This window comes from Panicum virgatum, chromosome 4N, assembly GCF_016808335.1.
Source record: "Panicum virgatum strain AP13 chromosome 4N, P.virgatum_v5, whole genome shotgun sequence".
Taxonomy (NCBI): domain Eukaryota; kingdom Viridiplantae; phylum Streptophyta; class Magnoliopsida; order Poales; family Poaceae; genus Panicum; species Panicum virgatum.
Genome location: NC_053148.1, coordinates 2,006,726 through 2,024,864, shown reverse-complemented (window position 1 = coordinate 2,024,864; position 18,139 = coordinate 2,006,726). Strand labels below are relative to the sequence as shown.

General features: G+C 45.1%; 1 protein-coding gene across 1 annotated transcript; it reads left to right on the top strand.

Annotated features, from left to right (window-relative positions):
* Positions 1–5,420: 5,420 nt before the first annotated feature.
* Positions 5,421–9,667, top strand: LOC120670205 (indole-3-glycerol phosphate synthase, chloroplastic-like). Its single transcript, XM_039950269.1, has 10 exons — positions 5,421–5,731; positions 5,944–6,168; positions 6,500–6,676; positions 6,761–6,835; positions 6,918–6,962; positions 7,052–7,216; positions 7,656–7,734; positions 7,895–7,974; positions 8,668–8,736; positions 9,360–9,667. Exons 1-10 carry the CDS (start codon positions 5,588–5,590, stop codon positions 9,441–9,443), a joined length of 1,143 nt encoding a protein of 380 aa, XP_039806203.1. The 5' UTR covers positions 5,421–5,587; the 3' UTR covers positions 9,444–9,667.
* Positions 9,668–18,139: the final 8,472 nt, after the last annotated feature.

Below are 18,139 nucleotides of genomic sequence, written 5' to 3'. Positions count from 1 at the left end.
CGTCCGAAGGTCTCCAGAGGAAGCCGAAGGTCCCGTGAAGTCCGAAGGTCACTCCGGAGGTCCGAAAGCTGTGGCGATCCTCCGGAGGTTGGAGAAAGCCCCCGAAGGTCCGACGCCAATCCGAAGGTCGCAGAGACCTTCGGGAGAGCGTGCCGTGCATGAATCGGATAGGGTAGACACAGTGGCAGATCTAGAAGCTGAAGATTGGGGGGCTCGTCTTCCCTTTCTTCCTCCTCTTCCTTCCTTTTTTCTTCTTCCTCCTCCTCCTTTCTTCCTCCTCCCTTTCAACTATGGCTGAAAATTGTAGGGGGGGCTTGAGGGGGCTCCCATGGACTTCATGGAGTTAGGGGGGCTGGAGCCCTCAGCCCCCTGTGGATCCACCGCTGAGTAGACAATTTGTACATTTCAACCTGTAAAATGACCTCCGACCCAGAATATTCGTAGAATATTCCGGGAAGGTGAGGGTATTGAGGTCATTATGTAACAAAGTTTGGGAGTATAAATACCCTCTAACCAACCTGTACTCGACACGTGTTTACATGAGGGCGAAACTCTGCTGTTTTGCTCAGTGCCACTTTCGTGTATGCATTTTGCTTGGGTTATAAAGAAGCGAAGAATCCAACAATAAGCCTTGCTGAGCATGTATAGCCCAAGGTTCCTGGTTGACAGCGAGGCTCTAGTCCTGCAGAGGGGATGCTATCAGCTTTGAAAGCCATGCAGTGATGCAGAGAAGACCCCCGTGGACCGGAAGTTAGAGGCTGGAATGACACGGGACAAGCTCCTCTGCAGTCGACTGCACGTGTCCGTCGCTCTCCAGTTAGAGGATGTGAATCCGGATGACATAGTTTGCTAAGGCTGTCCTAAAGATCAATGGCATCGAACAACCCTGGCAAATCCGCGGGTTGGTTTCTCAGGTTCAGCTGTTGAAGCTCGTGTTGCAGCCAGACTGTTTTCTGGATGTACGTCTTTGTCTGGTTATGACCCTGATCAACATTGTGATGGCATGGCAGCTGTTGAATGCTCACTGTTCATCTGTTCTAGTCTTCGGGAGTGTAAATTTTGAAGCCTGATGCTCAACTGAGCTGAAGCAGGCTCTAATGTGATCGAAGAGGACCTGCGCCGTGCGCGACCGCCATGGTTGGAGAGGAACCGCCGTAGAGGGCATATTGGTGGATGGAACCCTCTAGTGGGATGGCGCGGCTCTTCCCCTTCATCTGCTTAGCCGCTGATTTACGCGACACTACAGGACACCTTGGACGCCGGGGAGTCGGGGACAACGTCTCCTACGATCCCTGTGGCCTCTTCTCGAGGACGTTCAGCAGCAGCAGGGGCACAACGACAGGCCATGGGATCAGCTCGAGTTCGAGCGGCGCAAGGAGATGTCGATGGACGTGGGGCGGCGGTGGCGGCAGCGGCGGGTGATCCCTACATGGCGCGCGCGGCAGGAGATTGAAGCAAGGGGCGGCGGATGCGGCAAGCCGTCGATCGGTGGCGGGACGAGCTCGCCGGTGCAAAATAAAGGAAAAAAGGCTCGCGACTTGGTCGACTCGTCAGAGGTTGTTGACTGATATCTCAACCGCAAAAAATGGATCTAACGACCACGAGTAGCTTATCTCAACCTGAACCCTAGTCAACTAAGTTTGCAAAACTTAAACCTGAACCCTCGAAATCACGATCCAAATAGCAGAGCTCAACATGGAGGTTAAATTGAAGAGGAGGCAGCGCATCAGTAACTTGTCCTTTCAGTTTGCTTCTTATAAACATAAGAACAGAGATGCACGTGCGACTCGCACGTGACACACGACATATAGATACTCAAATAACTCATAATACGATAAGAGTACTAAAAATATATTGATTTAAAATTTAGATAATATTCTATCTTTTTATTAATTTAATAGGTGTCTTGATCAACTTGCATTTTTTACTCGGGCTGGATTGAAAGCTTGTAATAATTTTAAAAGGTTTTATGTGAATCAGCCAAGACACAAAAAGATAGTTGAAAGTTACATGCTACTCTCGGAGCTTTAGTGCAAAAGCTCCGAGAGTTCCTACGGCCTCAGCTGCTCTCCTCGCCGGTGGGTTATTTAACTATTTTTCATCCTTACTGATGTATGCTCATTTGCTATTTTTATTTTGGCAATTATATTTTTGCGATCCCTACCTGCGAAGCTAATTATTCGTCATTTTTATCGACGTGGAAGGCTATGTCAGCTGGCTAACACGGAGAGAGCACGTGAAAAAAGACCATTGCACCTATTACCTTTCTCCTTCCGCCACACCGAAGAAAGCAAGCCACAAGCCCACAACCATGGTGTCTGCTTCTCCCTTCTCTCTCTGCACTAAAGCAAGCAAGTCACGCCCATCAAATTCAAGCTCTCTCTAAGCCATGGATCCCTGCTTCTCTACCCTCTGTTCCAAGAAAAGTTGTCCGCAAGTTTGCTATGGATGTGTTTAGTTGGTGAAAAAGTTTGAGTTTTGGCACTGTAGCACATTTCGTTGTTATTTGACAAATAATGTCTAATTATAAATTAATTGTGCTTAAAAAATTCGTCTCGTTGTAATCAGTTGAACTATGTAATTAGTTATTTTTTCAACTACATTTAATGCTCTATGCATGTGTCCAACAATTCGATGTGATGGTACTGTAGAATTTTTTTTTGGAACTAAACACCGCTATCTACCTCCTTTCCTTTCCAAAGCTGCAGCCTCGAATGATTACACCACCACAACAACAAATCCATCAATCCAAGCATCAGACTACCTCTTCCTATTTCCCCCACGAGCATTGACCGAAGCAACGATTAGGGCGGCCGGTTCTCATCACGGGACAGCGCTGCGACGAGGGAAGGTGGAGGACAAGCGGACCCAGTGTTGCAGGATGCCGGGGTCTGGGGTGGGCCTGCTCGTGGCAGGCGGCGATGAGCCACGAGAAGGGTGGGGGTGCCCGGTCGACGAGGCAGCAGCAGCGCCGCCAGGAGCGGCAGACGATGCGGTGGGCGAGGTGCTCGGCAAAAGTGAAGGTGGGTCGCCAGCGATGATGTGGTTGCCGCTCCTGGTGCTCTCGAGGTTGGGCGCCGCCGCCGTCGCCATTGCTGCGCGTCGTGACGTTGGGGATCGCATAGGAACGCCATTCGTCTTCACGTCGGTCTATTCAAACGCCGCATGTGCGTATGCGTGCCCCTTTTTATTCGCGCGGTGGTGCCGGGTACGGCGGACTGGGTAGGAATCGGCACGGTGACAAAATACAACCCCCAGTTTTCATGGGTCTCCACCCCCTCCCATCTTCTTCGGACCTGACATGCGGGTCCAACGTGAGGGCTATGGTGAACCTAATCCGAGTGAAAAAAGTTTTCAATTGTTTTTTATCTTTATAGTATAGATGTACTCAGGTGCTACACGCATATCTGTCTTGCTGTTGTGATCTAAATAAATTTCTGTGATGGAGTTTCAAGTTCTAAAGTTGCAGAGGCAGTGTCTGATCTTCAATTCAAGAGGTGTGATGCTCCTTGATGTAGGCTTACCCCTCTGCTATAAAAAGGATAGTTTTTGTGTGTTACTTCACAGTAGCCGATTGTTCACCGAGTGAACTATCAAAACATAGCTTATGAAGGTAATGTCAGCGTCCAGTTTGGCACTGATTTATTGACTGATGCCATCAGTGTCGTTGCAGAATTTTCAGAAATGAAGGGGGGGGGGGGGGGGGAAGTAAAAAGTCACCCATATTCATGCTGGTGATATGCAAAGTTAATTCCTTGTCTCTTTCACTGCTTCTGCAACAAATATGCACGTCATCAATTCTTTCCGGGTGATCTACTAAGTATGCAGTAATGATATGGTTTTCGCAATGTCATGAATTCAACCAAGCGCTGTACTTAGTTTGGGGCTTACAATAGCCTAGCTGTAGCTGGAATAGATAATACAGAGTTACCACCGTGGTCAGTGCCATTTTCGTTGAGGGAAAATCCTGAACAATCTGCACATTTTGGGGTAAAGCATGACTATCCCACTACCTTCCTGCCTGTGCTCTTCTAGATCTAAGATCACAGACAGCATTGTAGCTTATGATGGCCTAAATTTGGTGGTTATCTCTATAATGCCTTTCTATAATCCTTTGCTAATAATAAATATTCAGTACTTCCTGTCCGTGAGAAAACCCACAGTATTTCCTCTATCATTTTTCTTTTGTGTTTTACGGCAGCTAGTAAAGTTTGTGCACTAGAAAATTGTTAAAGAGAAATTGCCAACTATATTACCATAAATAAGTGCACTCTGCTTCTGTAGAATCCATCATGCCTCTTTTACACTGAATATTTGGGGACTTGAGTTGCTCTGTTTTGTTGGCAATTGATAACTTGGTTGTACATTGCTCTTTCATTCAGGGAGGTGCCAGGTTGAAATATATAATGTGCACAGGCATTGTGGTGATCTTGTCTGGCACACTAATTCCGAACCAGGTTTGGAAGGCATCGCTGATACTGAGCAGCCGTACTTTGCAGTGCACTCTGTTTTTTTTTTGAAAAGCTGCAGTGCGTCTGTTTAGTTCAAAAAATTTTTTGCGCAGTACCTGTCACATCAAATTTTCGGACACATGCATAGAGCATTAAATGTAATTGAAAAAATAACTAATTACACAGTCTAACTGATAGCACGAGCTGAATCTTTTAAGCCTAATTAATCCATAATTAAATATTATTTGTCAAGTAACAATGGAATGTGCCATAGTAACAAAATCCAAACTTTTTCACCAATTAAACACACCCTTATGGTCTGTAATAAAATAAAGTTGAACTCAGATATCTTTCTTTACTGAAACCGTGTCGCGGTCCTGGCCAGGGAGATGGGCCACGTGGGCTGGAAAACATCGGCCGTCGGATCGCGATCCGACCGTCAGAAATAGATAGGGACGTAAATTTTGGAAAAAAACCCCGAGCTTTATTAAAATGAACACGGAGTCCATCAATTTAATGGAAAACCCCTCGGACTTTGTGGAGCCTTACTTTTAAAAAAAACCTTGGACTTTGTTAAAATGATTCTGAAGTCCATCAATTTTATGAAAAACCCCTTGAACTTTTCAGTAATCGACTGGTACTCCGTCGATGCCAAATTTACCAAATAACCCACGCAGTATACCAATTTTACGAAAATCCCCCCAAACTTTTTGCAGTTCAATTTTTTAAAATAAAACTGAATTGGAGGGCATATTTTTGTGCGGCAACGCCGCGCAATGTTAGTCTGAACTGAAGCATGCGCTCGTTTGTTTTTTCTTTCTTTCCAGAAGAACTAGCAGGCGCTGGTTTTCCATGCGAGTCCACTCATGAAATACGGCCCAAGCCCAGCAACCATGCCATCTTCTCTCTCACGCACGCGCGGTGCCGTGGCGATGCAGGCGCAGGTGCAGCACGTGCGCGCCTCCTCTCCCTCGTCTGATCTTATCCCTCCACCCTCTCCCTTCCAATTCCAAACCAGCAGGGCTGCTAATCCCACCAACCCCGCCGCCATGTCCCTCGCACACTACTAGTACACCGTCGCCCCCTCCCCTCCCCGATCCCACCACCCACCCCCCACCACCCTTGTGGTCCAGGTCATGGAGTCCGCCCTCGTCTCGCGATCCGTTGGGTCCTCCTTCGCCGCCGCTGCCCCCAGGGGTTGTTTGCCCCGGCCCTCGCGCGTCGCCACCTTCACCGGCGCACGCGCCCGCGCCCGCCCGCTCCGCGCCGGCCCCCCCAAGGTACGCCCTACTGCTGTCTAAGGGTCTGTTTGGTTCCATTTCGTAGTGGTTTCATGTTTTCTCGGCACCATTTTGCATTTCTTCCCCCATTTCCTAAGCGCGGTTTTTTGTTTATCTGCCAGTAAAATCGCGCGTATAAACACGACTTTGTTAATTACCTTTTCCTTAGGTGCGTTCCTCGTGTTTGTGACAAATTTCCGTGGCTTGCTCAGGACTCAATTCTTGAAGCGCTGGCTAAGGACGACATGCTGAACGCCGAGGAGCTGGTCCAATGGGAGAACGGCAAGTCGGTCAACGGCATTGCAGCTAGCCAGGGGATCCGCATCCGCAGGCACTGCCGCCCCACTGCCTCCTTGAAGGAGATAGAGGAGGAGATGGGGGCGCCTCGCAACATCCTAGAGAAGATCATCTGGGACAAGGAGATCGAAGTGGCTGAGGTATGCAGCTGTAACTTGCTGATGATGAATGTATGTATGTATCAGGCAAATCAAGTGACTGTGCGCAACCATCCACTCACCCAAATGGTCAACTGACTTGGGAGCCGTTCAATATGCTGGATGCAATCTAGATCTTTGACCATTTCTTTACAAAAATTGTACCTCCAGTAAATTTAAAATATGCACTGTTAAAGTTTATTTCATTAAAAATGTAATATATCTGTTGTCATATGGTCGATGTACATACTCTTACATATGCAGCAATCACATTTTCATAAGCTTGCCACAGGGTTCTATATGATGGCTAACAGATGGTACTGGTCTTGTGCAGGGGCTTGCGAAGAACCCTCTGAAGGAGGTGATGGAGGCTGCAGTGAAGGCTCCTCCTTCAAGAGACTTCTATGGCGCTTTAGAAGCTGCCTATAAGCGTAATGGGGTGCCTGCACTGATCGCTGAGGTCAAGAAAGCATCCCCGAGCAGGGGTGTGCTCAGGGAGAACTTTAATCCTGTATGTTCTGGGCTTGATTGCTGTCAAATCTCAAGTTGATTTCAATGGCCGGTTGTGTAACTAATATATATTTTCGAATTGCAGGTTGAAATTGCTAAAGCTTATGAGAAGAATGGGGCTGCATGTTTGAGCATCTTGACCGATGAGAAGTACTTTCAGGTATTATTTTCAATTGATTTGTGTTTATGGGGATCATAGAAGCTGTTTCTATATGATTCACTCAATTTTCTTCATTGTACAGGGAAGCTTTGAGAATCTTGAGAAAGTGCGCACCTCAGGAGTGAAGGTACCAATACGTTTAATTCTTCTTTAAATCTGAGGATGATTGAGTTACCAATTGTTCTCAAGATGAGCATATTTCTGTTGTGAATACAGTGCCCTCTTATCTGCAAAGAATTTGTCATTGATAAGTGGCAAATATATAACGCTCGATCAAAGGGTGCCGATGCAATCTTGCTGATTGCTGCTGTGCTAACTGATCTCGACATAAAGTACTTTCTTCGGATATGCAAGGAGCTGGGAATGACAGCTCTTATTGAGGTTTGATATATTCTGCAACTCGTTTTTCCGGATCTGCCCATTAATTAGAAACTGGCTTCAATGATGACAAATAACGTTGTCCTTTTTAGTGGGAAGTCATAGTTTACTTTGCATGATAGAACAATAGTTGGCTTTTATGCTTCTATATCGACTTGGCCGTATAGGGACCATCCTTTTGTGTGTCTTTCAAAATACTCAACAATTAAGTTGTAAAATTTTTTACTGCAATATTCCCATTTGCATCTTCATAAGGAAATATTGTGGAACTCCTTGCAATTCCCTGCTGCATTGTTTGCGGCGCTTATACAGTTTTTCAGTTTTAATTATTAGTTGCTAAGTTAAAGTGTATGTCCGAACAGAAAACATTGGTGTGGTAAACTCAGATAATCTGTAATATGCCAAGCTTAATTTCAATATTCTGGTGGGTTTTATACTTTAGGTTCATGATGAAAGAGAGATGGAGCGTGTGCTGAATATAAATGGAGTTAAGCTTATCGGCATCAATAATCGCAGCCTTGGTATGATGTTCTTCTGGTGCTTCATTTTTTTTCTAAAGACATTTTGTCACCTTACGTTTAACCATTTTTTAGTCCACATGGACTAATGCTTTCCATTTGTGTTTTCTTTAAACCATTTTACTGATTTTTTTTTCTTTTCTTGAAATTATTTACATTGCAGAGACATTTGTTGTTGATACTGCAAACACCAAGATGTTGCTCGAGAAGCATGGGGATAGCATTAGGGAGAAGGGAATTTTGGTAATATCTATGACCTTGGTTGCATATTTGATTTATTAAAATACTTTTGTCAGTTCCTAGTTACTTGTTATGTACCATGCTCCTCCTGGGGATGCAGAGCACATATTTCTAGTAATCCTAAAGACAAGTGGGGAGTGTTTCTCTCAATTTGAAATAACTGCGCTGTTCTTTTTGTATCCCAAATAAATATTTATTTATTTTTTACTTTGTATATCTTATGCATAGAATGAGTGCTCAGAAATAATAGTTCTGGGGTAACGGAGGCATATTAAATGCCTTCTTATTTTACATGCATGTCAAAATATCCACTTTCATTTTTCTAGGGAGGGAGTTGTTGGATGGAAAACTTGATTAGTTTACAAGAGTGTTGCTTATTCAGAAAATGTGAAGGCACTTAAATGCCCTATTTTCCATTGTGTTGAACATATTTCCTGCCATTACCATCTTAACATACATGAAAATAAGTTTCTTTATAACAGAAGGGAAACAGAATAGATTATGAATCTGAAATCAACACAATTTATCTTAAGTAACTATGTTAACTTATGTTCAGTATCTATGTTGATATTGTGTATTGATAGATAGGGCGTTTTTCTAGCTTGCTCTTGAGTTCATTGTTTGTAGAGTAAGGCTTTTAGGTTTTACAATATCAACCTTGCTAATTGTTTCCCTATTCCTTTTTATACTTTTCAGGTTGTGGGTGAATCTGGGCTGTTTACCCCGGATGATGTTGCTTATGTGCAGAATGCTGGTGTCTCTGCTGTAAGTTCCGCTGATTCCCTGTGAATTTAGAGACTGTCTGCATGACTTTATAATAAGGACATCTTTTGAAGCACAAATAGTTAAAATATGGCTTCACCTTATCTTTTCATTTCTGTATTGGCTCACGCATTTATCAGTTTATCTTGGGGCATGTGTTCTTGCCCCTACTTTACATTGCAATTGTGATTGTACCCTCATTTTCCTTAACTTTGTGATTTTGCCCTTGCTGTTTACAAGTCAACACGATTTTGCCCCTAGTCAACGCGATTTTACCCCTAGTCAACAGTCAAAATAGGGGCAAAATTGTGTTGACTTGTGAATAGCAAGGGTAAAATCACAAAGTTAAGAAAAAAACATGTGTATAATCATAATTGCGCTGCAAAGTAGGGGCAAAAACACCAATTTCTCGTTTATCTTCAGTTCAATTCAATTTTGTCTCCATAATTTATAGATTGCTGAAATATGACTCAGCGTTGACAAACTCGCTTATGCTATACATGCTTAAGTAGATCATAATAGATTTAATGAAGGCTGATATGCCTTGCTTGTGATATTTTCTCAGTTTACAAGTTCCCTTCTGTGCTTGAACTGAACTAATTGAAGCACTCCTGTTGTTGCTGTAGGTTTTGGTGGGAGAATCCCTGGTGAAGCAAGAGGACCCTGGACGAGCCATCGCTGGGCTGTTTGGGAAAGAATTACTGCATTGAAAGGACAAAGAGTCTAGTAGTACTTGCTTTGAAATAATAACATGTGAGCATTAGTTGTATTAAGAAATTCGTATATCGCCAATTCGCCATATGCAAAATAAAAATAATGTTCACTTGTAAGCTTCATATGATATTATAATTTTTGGGACGAGAGATAAAAATTTTGGTGATTTCGTAGTATGGGAAACCCATTGAGAGAAATGAAATTGGATGTTACTTGAGTATTGTATTGTCACGGGAAACCCTTAGTATCACTACGCTTTTTTTTTAATCAGACAAATCAGTGAACGTTACGGGTACAAAGAGCATTTCTAACAGAATATCACTAGCCTATCCGACACTAGAAAATTGTCATTATTGGGGTTTGTGCTCCGGAAAACTACCAGAAGCCCGTCTATCCCTATGGACCCTATCCGTTTCTCTTTTTTTTTGTACCAAAAAAAAACCAGGGCCTGCCCTCTCTCAAAACAAAAGCGAACTTCCATCACCATCGTAGCCCTAGTACACTTTTTTTTGGGTGGGTAACTACAATCCTATCACTCTGGAGCCTGCACAAAAGCTGCAGGAACCAATGCGTTTCAGCTCCTTGCCAGAGAAAAAAAAATTTGTGTAAGAAATTACAAATTGTCCTCCTTTTGTTTCGATCCAAACTTTCCAACTACCCTGTTGTTGACAAACTGAGACGACGGCTCCAACTCAACCTGGGTTAGAAAGATCAGAGGACACGGCGAAACGGTCGGTGAGCCTGTAATATATTTGAACCTGGACACGGCTACAAGTCGCCCGATCATCAGAAGCTGTTGCCTTGCCTGTTGAGGCGCCGTGGATGAGCAGCAGCATGTCTGCATAACTTGGACTCGATCTTTTCGACTCTAGTTCCGCAGGTTGCATCTCGTACGCTTGGAAATTTCTCAACGGCACGTGTGTAGATGTTTACTAGATGGTTTGTGTTGGGTAGCCGTGTTCAATTCAGGGTGGTAAAACGGTGCCTGATGAAGACCGGTGAGTCTGTCTGACAGCAACGTAAGCCATGAGTCCAGCCAAACTGCTGCAGCTGAATGAATGATTCATGCTGACGAAGTGGCATATTTTCCAAAGCAGGAATGAAACCTGACGTGTTCAGATGAAGGAAGGAAACTGATCGATATTCTCTTGGTTGGAATAATAATCGCAAAATGTGATGGTCTGAAATCTTCATTCCCTTGCAAACTCAGTCGTCAGGCATCCAGGCTTACAGAATGTGCGATCGAAATGCGCTAGGAACGCATTATTACATACAGTTTGTCTTTTCATGTCTGATGAAACAAACTGTTGCTGAATTGTGTGTGTGACTTGGTACAACCGTACAAGTAGAAGAATCTGATGGCAGCCTCCGTTCCAAGAACAGCTCTGCTCTGTTGACCACGCGTCATGCTGATAATTTCACAGTAGCTCGGCTCGCCCCGAACACGCTCAGCGCCGGTGGCGACGAGGAGATGGCCGGCCGGCTTCTCTGGATGCAGCCTCGCCGCGACGCCAGTCGCCCATGATTCCTTATGCCACAACTGTAGTTCTGAACACTATGCCTAAAGGAGGAAAGGGATGAGATCCATCAACGCCCAGGACGCGGCGGCGCTCCAACGAGGAGCGGACGGCGCCCGGAACACCGACCGCGGGTGGACGGTATTTCAAATACCGTCCACCCCTTGGTCTGTGTGAGCCATTCGATGGAGCACTTGCGGCTCAGATCGCGGTCAAGGATTGCGTAGTCAGCGGTTTGACTATGTCGTCCTCGTTAGTCCTCTTGCTCAGGCAGGCTGCAGGCGCGGGAGGAGGCCGGACGGCGAGGGACCAGGGCCATGCAGCTCGGCGGCGGCGGTTCATGACATTGGTGGCGAGTGCCCGCTGGTCGACGATGCGGGAGACCTCGCCGGCGACCTCGCGGACGAGTTCAGGGAGTCCCTCAAGGTACCATTGATCTGACGATCTCTCCTTACCAGCTCGACGATTGATTCCTCCGGCGAGCCCAACCCTCGCTTACTGGCTGACCGGGTGCTGGATTGGTGGGCGAGGGGGATCATGTCGATGGCCAACAGTGGGCCCAACACCAACGGCAGCCAGTTCTTCATCACCTACGCCAATGCAAGCAGCCGGCTGATCCACCACCAGGAGTCCAGGACCTCATCCTGCATCTTGGCTGCAGCTAGTCTCGTGGTTGGATGGTCTGCCTGGATCTCCTGTTACTGTGCAAGCACATCGAATCGCAATGGTGAATGTGACTGATTTGTGTAGCAATTTCTTGCCCGACTTGAACTGTCAACTGTGACGTGGACTGTAATTTCACAGGACTGCAATTTCTTGCCATTGCATTGAGCCTGGATGGTTCAGGTGTTGTTTCACAGCATTGAGTGAGGAGGACGTTCCTGTCTTGGTGGAAAGGCTCAGGAGGGTTACAGGTAGCCACAAATCAGACAGTTAAAAGACTAGGTTCTTTTTCTTTCCAAACCCCTGAGGTATTGAAACAACCATATCTCGCAGGGAAGCTTTCACCCACGGCCAGCGGATGCCCATGCCGGACCCCTGATCGGCTTCTTCGAAGCTGATGGCAGCTGCTTGCTTGGTGACGCCCATGGAGGCGCCGGCGTCACCATTTTAATCCGCGACGGGGTGGTGTGTCGCCGTGGCCGGACGACGTGTGTCCCCGCGAGATCACTGGGTGACACGTACACGTACACGTATACGCAAAGGGGCGCGTCCGGCCGGCCGCCGGATGGACGGCGACGGACGTGTCGGGCGATGGCCGCCGAGAGGGCAAGCGCGTCGCCTAGCACCCCAAGCCCTGTGGCAAGAGGCAGAAAGCGCCAAACAGCGGACAGTTGACCAATATGAATATGGCCCTGTTTGTTTGGATCCAAATCCGTAAACTCTTAAAACGAAAAAAAAACATCACATCGAATATTTCGACACATGTATGGAGTACTAAATAAAGTCTATTTACAAAACTTTTTGCATAGATGGGCTGTAAATCGCGAGACGAATCTAATGAGCCTACTTAAGTCATGATCTGCAACAATGATGCTACAGTAACCATCTGCTAATTATTGATTAATCATGGATTAATTAGCATCATTAGATTCGTCTCGCGATTTACAACCCATATGTGCAAAAAGTTTTATAAATAGACTTTATTTAGTACTTCAAATTAATAAGATTCTTTTGCAAAAATTTTTGCAACGAAACTAACACATGGCCTATGTTTTCACAATCCTACTCATCCTTCCGCCAGTCAAGGCCTCAAGGGGCTTCTAGCAATTGCCGGTTTCCCGTAGCAAGAAGAAGCTCAATGTCTATGATCCAAAATAAAAGGATTGCGCAATTTTTTTTCTGAGCACCCCTGCATTCCACAGATATCAATCGGGGACTACTTGCTGCCATCTCTGGAGCTCGCCGGCGGCCGTCCGGGACGGACTCCCGGTGCCGCTGTCGCTTCGATCCCTGATCCGCTTTCCTCGCACTGTCGGATTTCAAACTCAAGTGGGCCATCCGATACAAGGCCTGCAGCAGATGGACCTGCACAGAAAGGCCCAAACCAGCAAAAGATACATGTGCCTGGAGTTACCTATCTACGGCAGCAAGATAACCCTAAACCGTGGTCAGGTACGGCGGCAGGCGATCCCCGTTCTTACGCCCAAGTCACCATGGCAGGAGGCGATGCAGTCAAAGGGTCAGGCAGGAGCGGTGGTGTTCGTGGTGGCCTTCGGCAACTCTCAGATCGAGCAAGGGGTGGCTGGGGCCGCGGCGGCGATCGCGGCCACGGACGAGGGCGCGGCCAAGGCCGTGTTGGGCAGAAGGCACCAGGTGGTGGCCGTGGTGCCGGTAGGTCTGAGGGCCGCGGCGATGGTTTCCCAGGGTCTGCTGGGCACGGTGGCAATGGAAGCTCTCAAGGGGCTAGTGGTTCGGGTGGAGCAGACAAGGAGACGGTGAGCAATATTGGCAAGCAAAAGGGAAAGAACCTGGAAGAACCTGCTGCTAAGAAGAAGAAAATCTTGAGATGTAGTATCTGTTTTGAGGAGCATTTTACTAATCAGTGTCCTCAACTCCGTGGACCGAAGCCGTCGGCTACTTTCTGCGGGCTTGCTGGTGATGGTCTTGGGTTCTTCCACATTCCTGTAGATGGTGCAAAGCCGACGATCCCTCCAGATCATGTGTCTGCTATGGCCTTGGTCACCATTCTGGAAGGTGAGGTCTCTGTTGAGTTGCTAAAATCCGAGCTTGCTAGAATCCTACCAGTGAAGTGGGATTGGGAAGTCCATGAGCACGGGGACAAGGCCTATGTTGTACCTTTCCCATGCAAAATTGAGTTGGATCGGATGGTGGCAATAGGGTCAGTTACAACAAAGCTTAGGGGAGGGGTCTTGCTCTTTGAGGAATACAACACTGAGATTAAACCTACGACGAAGCTAGAACAAGTTTGGGTACGTGTGTTTGGATGAGATCAGATCCTTCCTACCGTTATGGGTAGTTGGGACCATACTTGGTGCTACTCAAAAGGTAGATATTACCTACCTGATGAGGACAGGAGTGGTGAGGCTTTTGGTGGCCGTGCTAGATGCCAATGCTGTACCAACTGATGCAGATAATATGGTGAACAGAAACATGTATAGGATCTTCTTCAAGGTGGACGAGATCCTAAGAGATGAGGAGGATTTTAACCCAGATGATGATGACCTTCTTGGGGAGGAGGAAGACCGTGCTGCGGATCAAGATATGAAAGAAGCTGATGATTCTAGTGATGGAGATGACAAGGCAGAGAGAGAAGTACATGAACCTCACACTATAAATGACTCTCGCGAGATGTCTTCTCACAAGCAGGCTGCACTAGAACAAGATGCAATTGACATTTCGGGTGTCCAATTATTTGATGAGGCTAGCATCAAGAATTTGAACGAAACAAATGATGGCTCACCTAGTTTGGTGGAAGGAACACTTGAGGACATTGGCACTGTGGCCGATAGGGACACTACCTCCATGGCCAAGATGGGCGTTGTCACCAAGGCTGTGGTGGGTGCTGCATCAGAGATCGAATTGGCTGTTACTGCAGGCTCTGTTGCTGCGAGCGAGGTCGTCATGGCCGACATAAACGCTGTCACCTCGACTGAGCCTGTCGCTATGGGAGGGCAGCTTGAGCAGGAAATGCTCGCTGCCCCACCGCCTACTGGAGTTGGAGGGGTCATGCTATCAACCGAGGCGGAGAGTCAGCTTGAGCAGGGAGCGATCACTGCTTCTGCTACTGAAGCAGCAAGTTCCCAGCTCCCCTTAACTGAGATCAATGCAGGCACGATCAAGACTTCGAAGAAGATAAAGAAGCATGCGCCTGCTACAAATACAACCCTAAGGCGCAGCAACCCTAAGGCAGCTCGCATGGCTGCGACGCGGAACCTAGAAGGTAACCAATCCTTTGCGTCTTTTTCATATTCTCGCTTTTCTTCTAATTTAGATAATATTGGCGTTTCTTTGGGAAGAGATGATAATGTCATTAGATCATCCACCATAGCTATAAAAAACATAGAAATTAATAGGCTAGTGGTGGCTGCTAAGAAGAAAGTAGAGAACAAAGATAAAAATAATGTCAAAAATAAAAGTGCCTTCAACATCACAGATTTTAGTGATGAGGGGGAGGAGAGACTAGAGGCGGTCCTTAACCTGGAGATATAAATGAGGACTCACTTGAACAGGAGTTTGACCACATATTCAGTGATATCAGTCTTGTTTCTAGAAAGAAAAAGTCCACTTATGCCACTAAGATTAAAATTGGCAAACCTCCCAAAAAGCCAAGAACCCCCTCTAAGCTTAGTTTCCAATGAAAGGAGTCTTCTAGAATAGCAGAGGTCTTGCAGACTTGGCTAAACACATATATTTATTAGAGATGGTCAAAGAAGAGCAAATTAATTTTATTGCTCTTTCAGAGACAGGTAGAGATGACTTCTCAGAGGCTACTGTTAAAAACTTTTGTGGGGGCTGAGATTTTATTTGGCATAGTATGACCCCACACGGTCGTTCAGGAGGCATCCTTTTGGGGGCTGATCTGAACTATTTTGACATTGGTGCCATAGATGAGGGTGACTTTTATGTGAAGTTCATCCTTAGAGATAAGTCTGATGGTTTCAAATTTGCACTTTATGTTGTCTATGGACCGACACAACATAATAATAAAGAAGCCTTTTTAGTAGAGATGGCTCACACCTGCTCACGAGAATCTCTTCCTTATATCATAGGTGGAGACTTTAATATTATGAGACACCCAGATAACAAGAGCACAGATAAATTTGACACTAAATGGGCCAACATATTTAATTCGGTAATTGAAATCTTGGACCTCAAAGAAATTGTTATGTCGGGTCGTCAATACACTTGGGCTGGTCCAGGAGATGAGCCGACCTATGAGAAACTTGATAGAGTACTTGCTAGTACGGAATGAGAAGATAAATACCCTCTGTCAATGGTCGAAGCTAGGGATAGAAATATTTCTGACCACACTCCTCTTGTCTTAAACACCGGCTCTTCTACTCACCAGGATAGACAATTTTCTTTCAAATTTGAGAGAGGCTGGTTGATTAGAGATGGGTTCTTTGACATGGTCACAAATATTTGGCGGCAGAAATGTCATGGCACCACATCAATGCAAAGATGGCAAAATAAGATTATACGCCTTAGGCAATACCTAAGAGGATGGGCCAAGCATACAGCTGGAGCATATAAACAAAAAAAGAAAAGACTTATCGCTGGTTTAGACGAGTTAGATAAAAAGGTAGAAACCAGCATCCTGGTGGATAATAGATCAATTTAAAGCATTATCTAAAGGAGAGATTAATTTCTCACTGGAGCATATAAACAAAAAAAGAAAAGACTTATCGCTGGTTTAGACGAGTTAGATAAAAAGGCAGAAACCAGCATCCTGGCGGATAATAGATCAATTTAAAGCATTATCTAAAGGAGAGATTAATTTCTCTTCTGAGAGAAGAAGAGATAAAATGGTATGAGAGGGCGAAGGTAAAATCCCTTCTTCAGAGAGATGACAATACTCGCTTTTTTATCTAGTGGCCAATGGCAAGCACCGTAAACAACACATCTTCAGATTAGAACAAGAAGATGGTGTAATTGTGGGTGACCTTGAACTCAAAAAGTATATCATAAATTACTACAAGAACTTATTCGGTAAACCAGATGAGATTAATATCTCACTTGTGGAAAGTCGGATAGATGACATTCCTCAAGTAACAGATGCAGAGAATGATACCTTAATATCTGCCTTCACTGAAATTGAGGTAAAAGAGGCTGTATTTCAAATGGAACACAACAAGGCACCTGGCCCTGATGGTTTCCTAGCAGAATTTTTCAAGTTTTCTAGGAAATAATAAAGGAGGACCTTATGGCACTCTTCAAAGATTTCCATGAGGAACGCCTACCCCTTTATAGTCTCAACTTTGGAGTAATTACATTACTTCCAAAGATAGTGGAGGCAAAACAGATATAACAATATAGACCAATTTGTGTCCTCAATGTATGCTTCAAGATTTTCACAAAAGTTTGCACCAACAGATTGAATAGGATAGCTCAGACAGTGGTAAGTCCTTCCCAGACATCTTTTATGCCAGGCAGAAATATCATGGAAGGGGTGGTCATACTCCACGAAACCATTCACGAGCTACACACTAAGAAACAAGATGGAGTCATTTTCAAAATTGACTTTGAAAAGGCCTACGACAAAGTTAAATGGTCATTCCTTCAACAAACATTAAGAATGAAAGGGTTCTCACCCAAATGGTGTAAATGGGTTGAAGGAATGATTAAGGGGGGTAGTGTTGGGGTCAAGGTCAACGATGACGTTGGCCATTACTTCCAAACTAAGAGAGGGCTTAGACAAGATGACCCTATGTCACCCATCCTGTTCAATATAGTTGCAGATATGTTAGTAATTTTGATTAAAAGAGCTAAGGATGACGGACAAATCAGGGTGTTATACCACACCTAGTGGATGATGGCTTGTCGATTTTGCAATATGTAGATGATACCATCCTTTTTCTAGACCATGACATCGAACAAGCAAAAAATATGAAGCTTTTCCTAAGTGTCTTCGAACAGATGTCTGGTCTTAAGATAAACTTTCACAAAAGTGAAATCTTTTGCTATGGACAAGTGAAAGAGTTTGAAGAAGAGTATATTGAACTCTTTGGATGCAATGCTGATCAGTATCCCTTTAGATATTTAGGGATTCCAATGCATCATCGACAACTCCTTAATAATGATTGGAGGAAAGTCGAAGAACGTTTCGAAAAGAAGCTAACATGTTGGAAAGCTAAGCATTTGTCTTACGAAGATAGATTAGTTCCCCTAAACTCAGTGCTTAGTAGGCTACCCATGTTCATGATGTCCTTTTTTTTTGAGATACCAAAAGGGGTTCTTAAGAAACTTAATCACTACAGATCACGTTTCTTCTGGCAAGGTGGTTCAGATAAGAAAAAATACCACTTAGCTAAATGGGACATCCTCTACCACCCAAAAGATCAAGGGGGCCTTGGAGTCATTGACCTCGAGGTTCAGAATAAGTGCCTTTTAAGCAAATGGATAGTAAACTTGCTAAACAGCGAAGGCACATGGCAGTCTTTACTCAGAAATAAATATTTGAGCACAAAATCTCTACCACAAGTCCAAGCTAA

Coding starts and splice junctions, on each gene's coding strand:
- LOC120670205 (XM_039950269.1), top strand. CDS start 5,588: ATGGAGTCCGCCCTCGTCTCGCGATCCGTTGGGTCCTCCTTCGCCGCC. Junction 6,963..7,051: donor TGCGCACCTCAGGAGTGAAG/GTACCAATACGT, acceptor TTGTGAATACAG/TGCCCTCTTATCTGCAAAGA. Junction 8,737..9,359: donor AGAATGCTGGTGTCTCTGCT/GTAAGTTCCGCT, acceptor TTGTTGCTGTAG/GTTTTGGTGGGAGAATCCCT.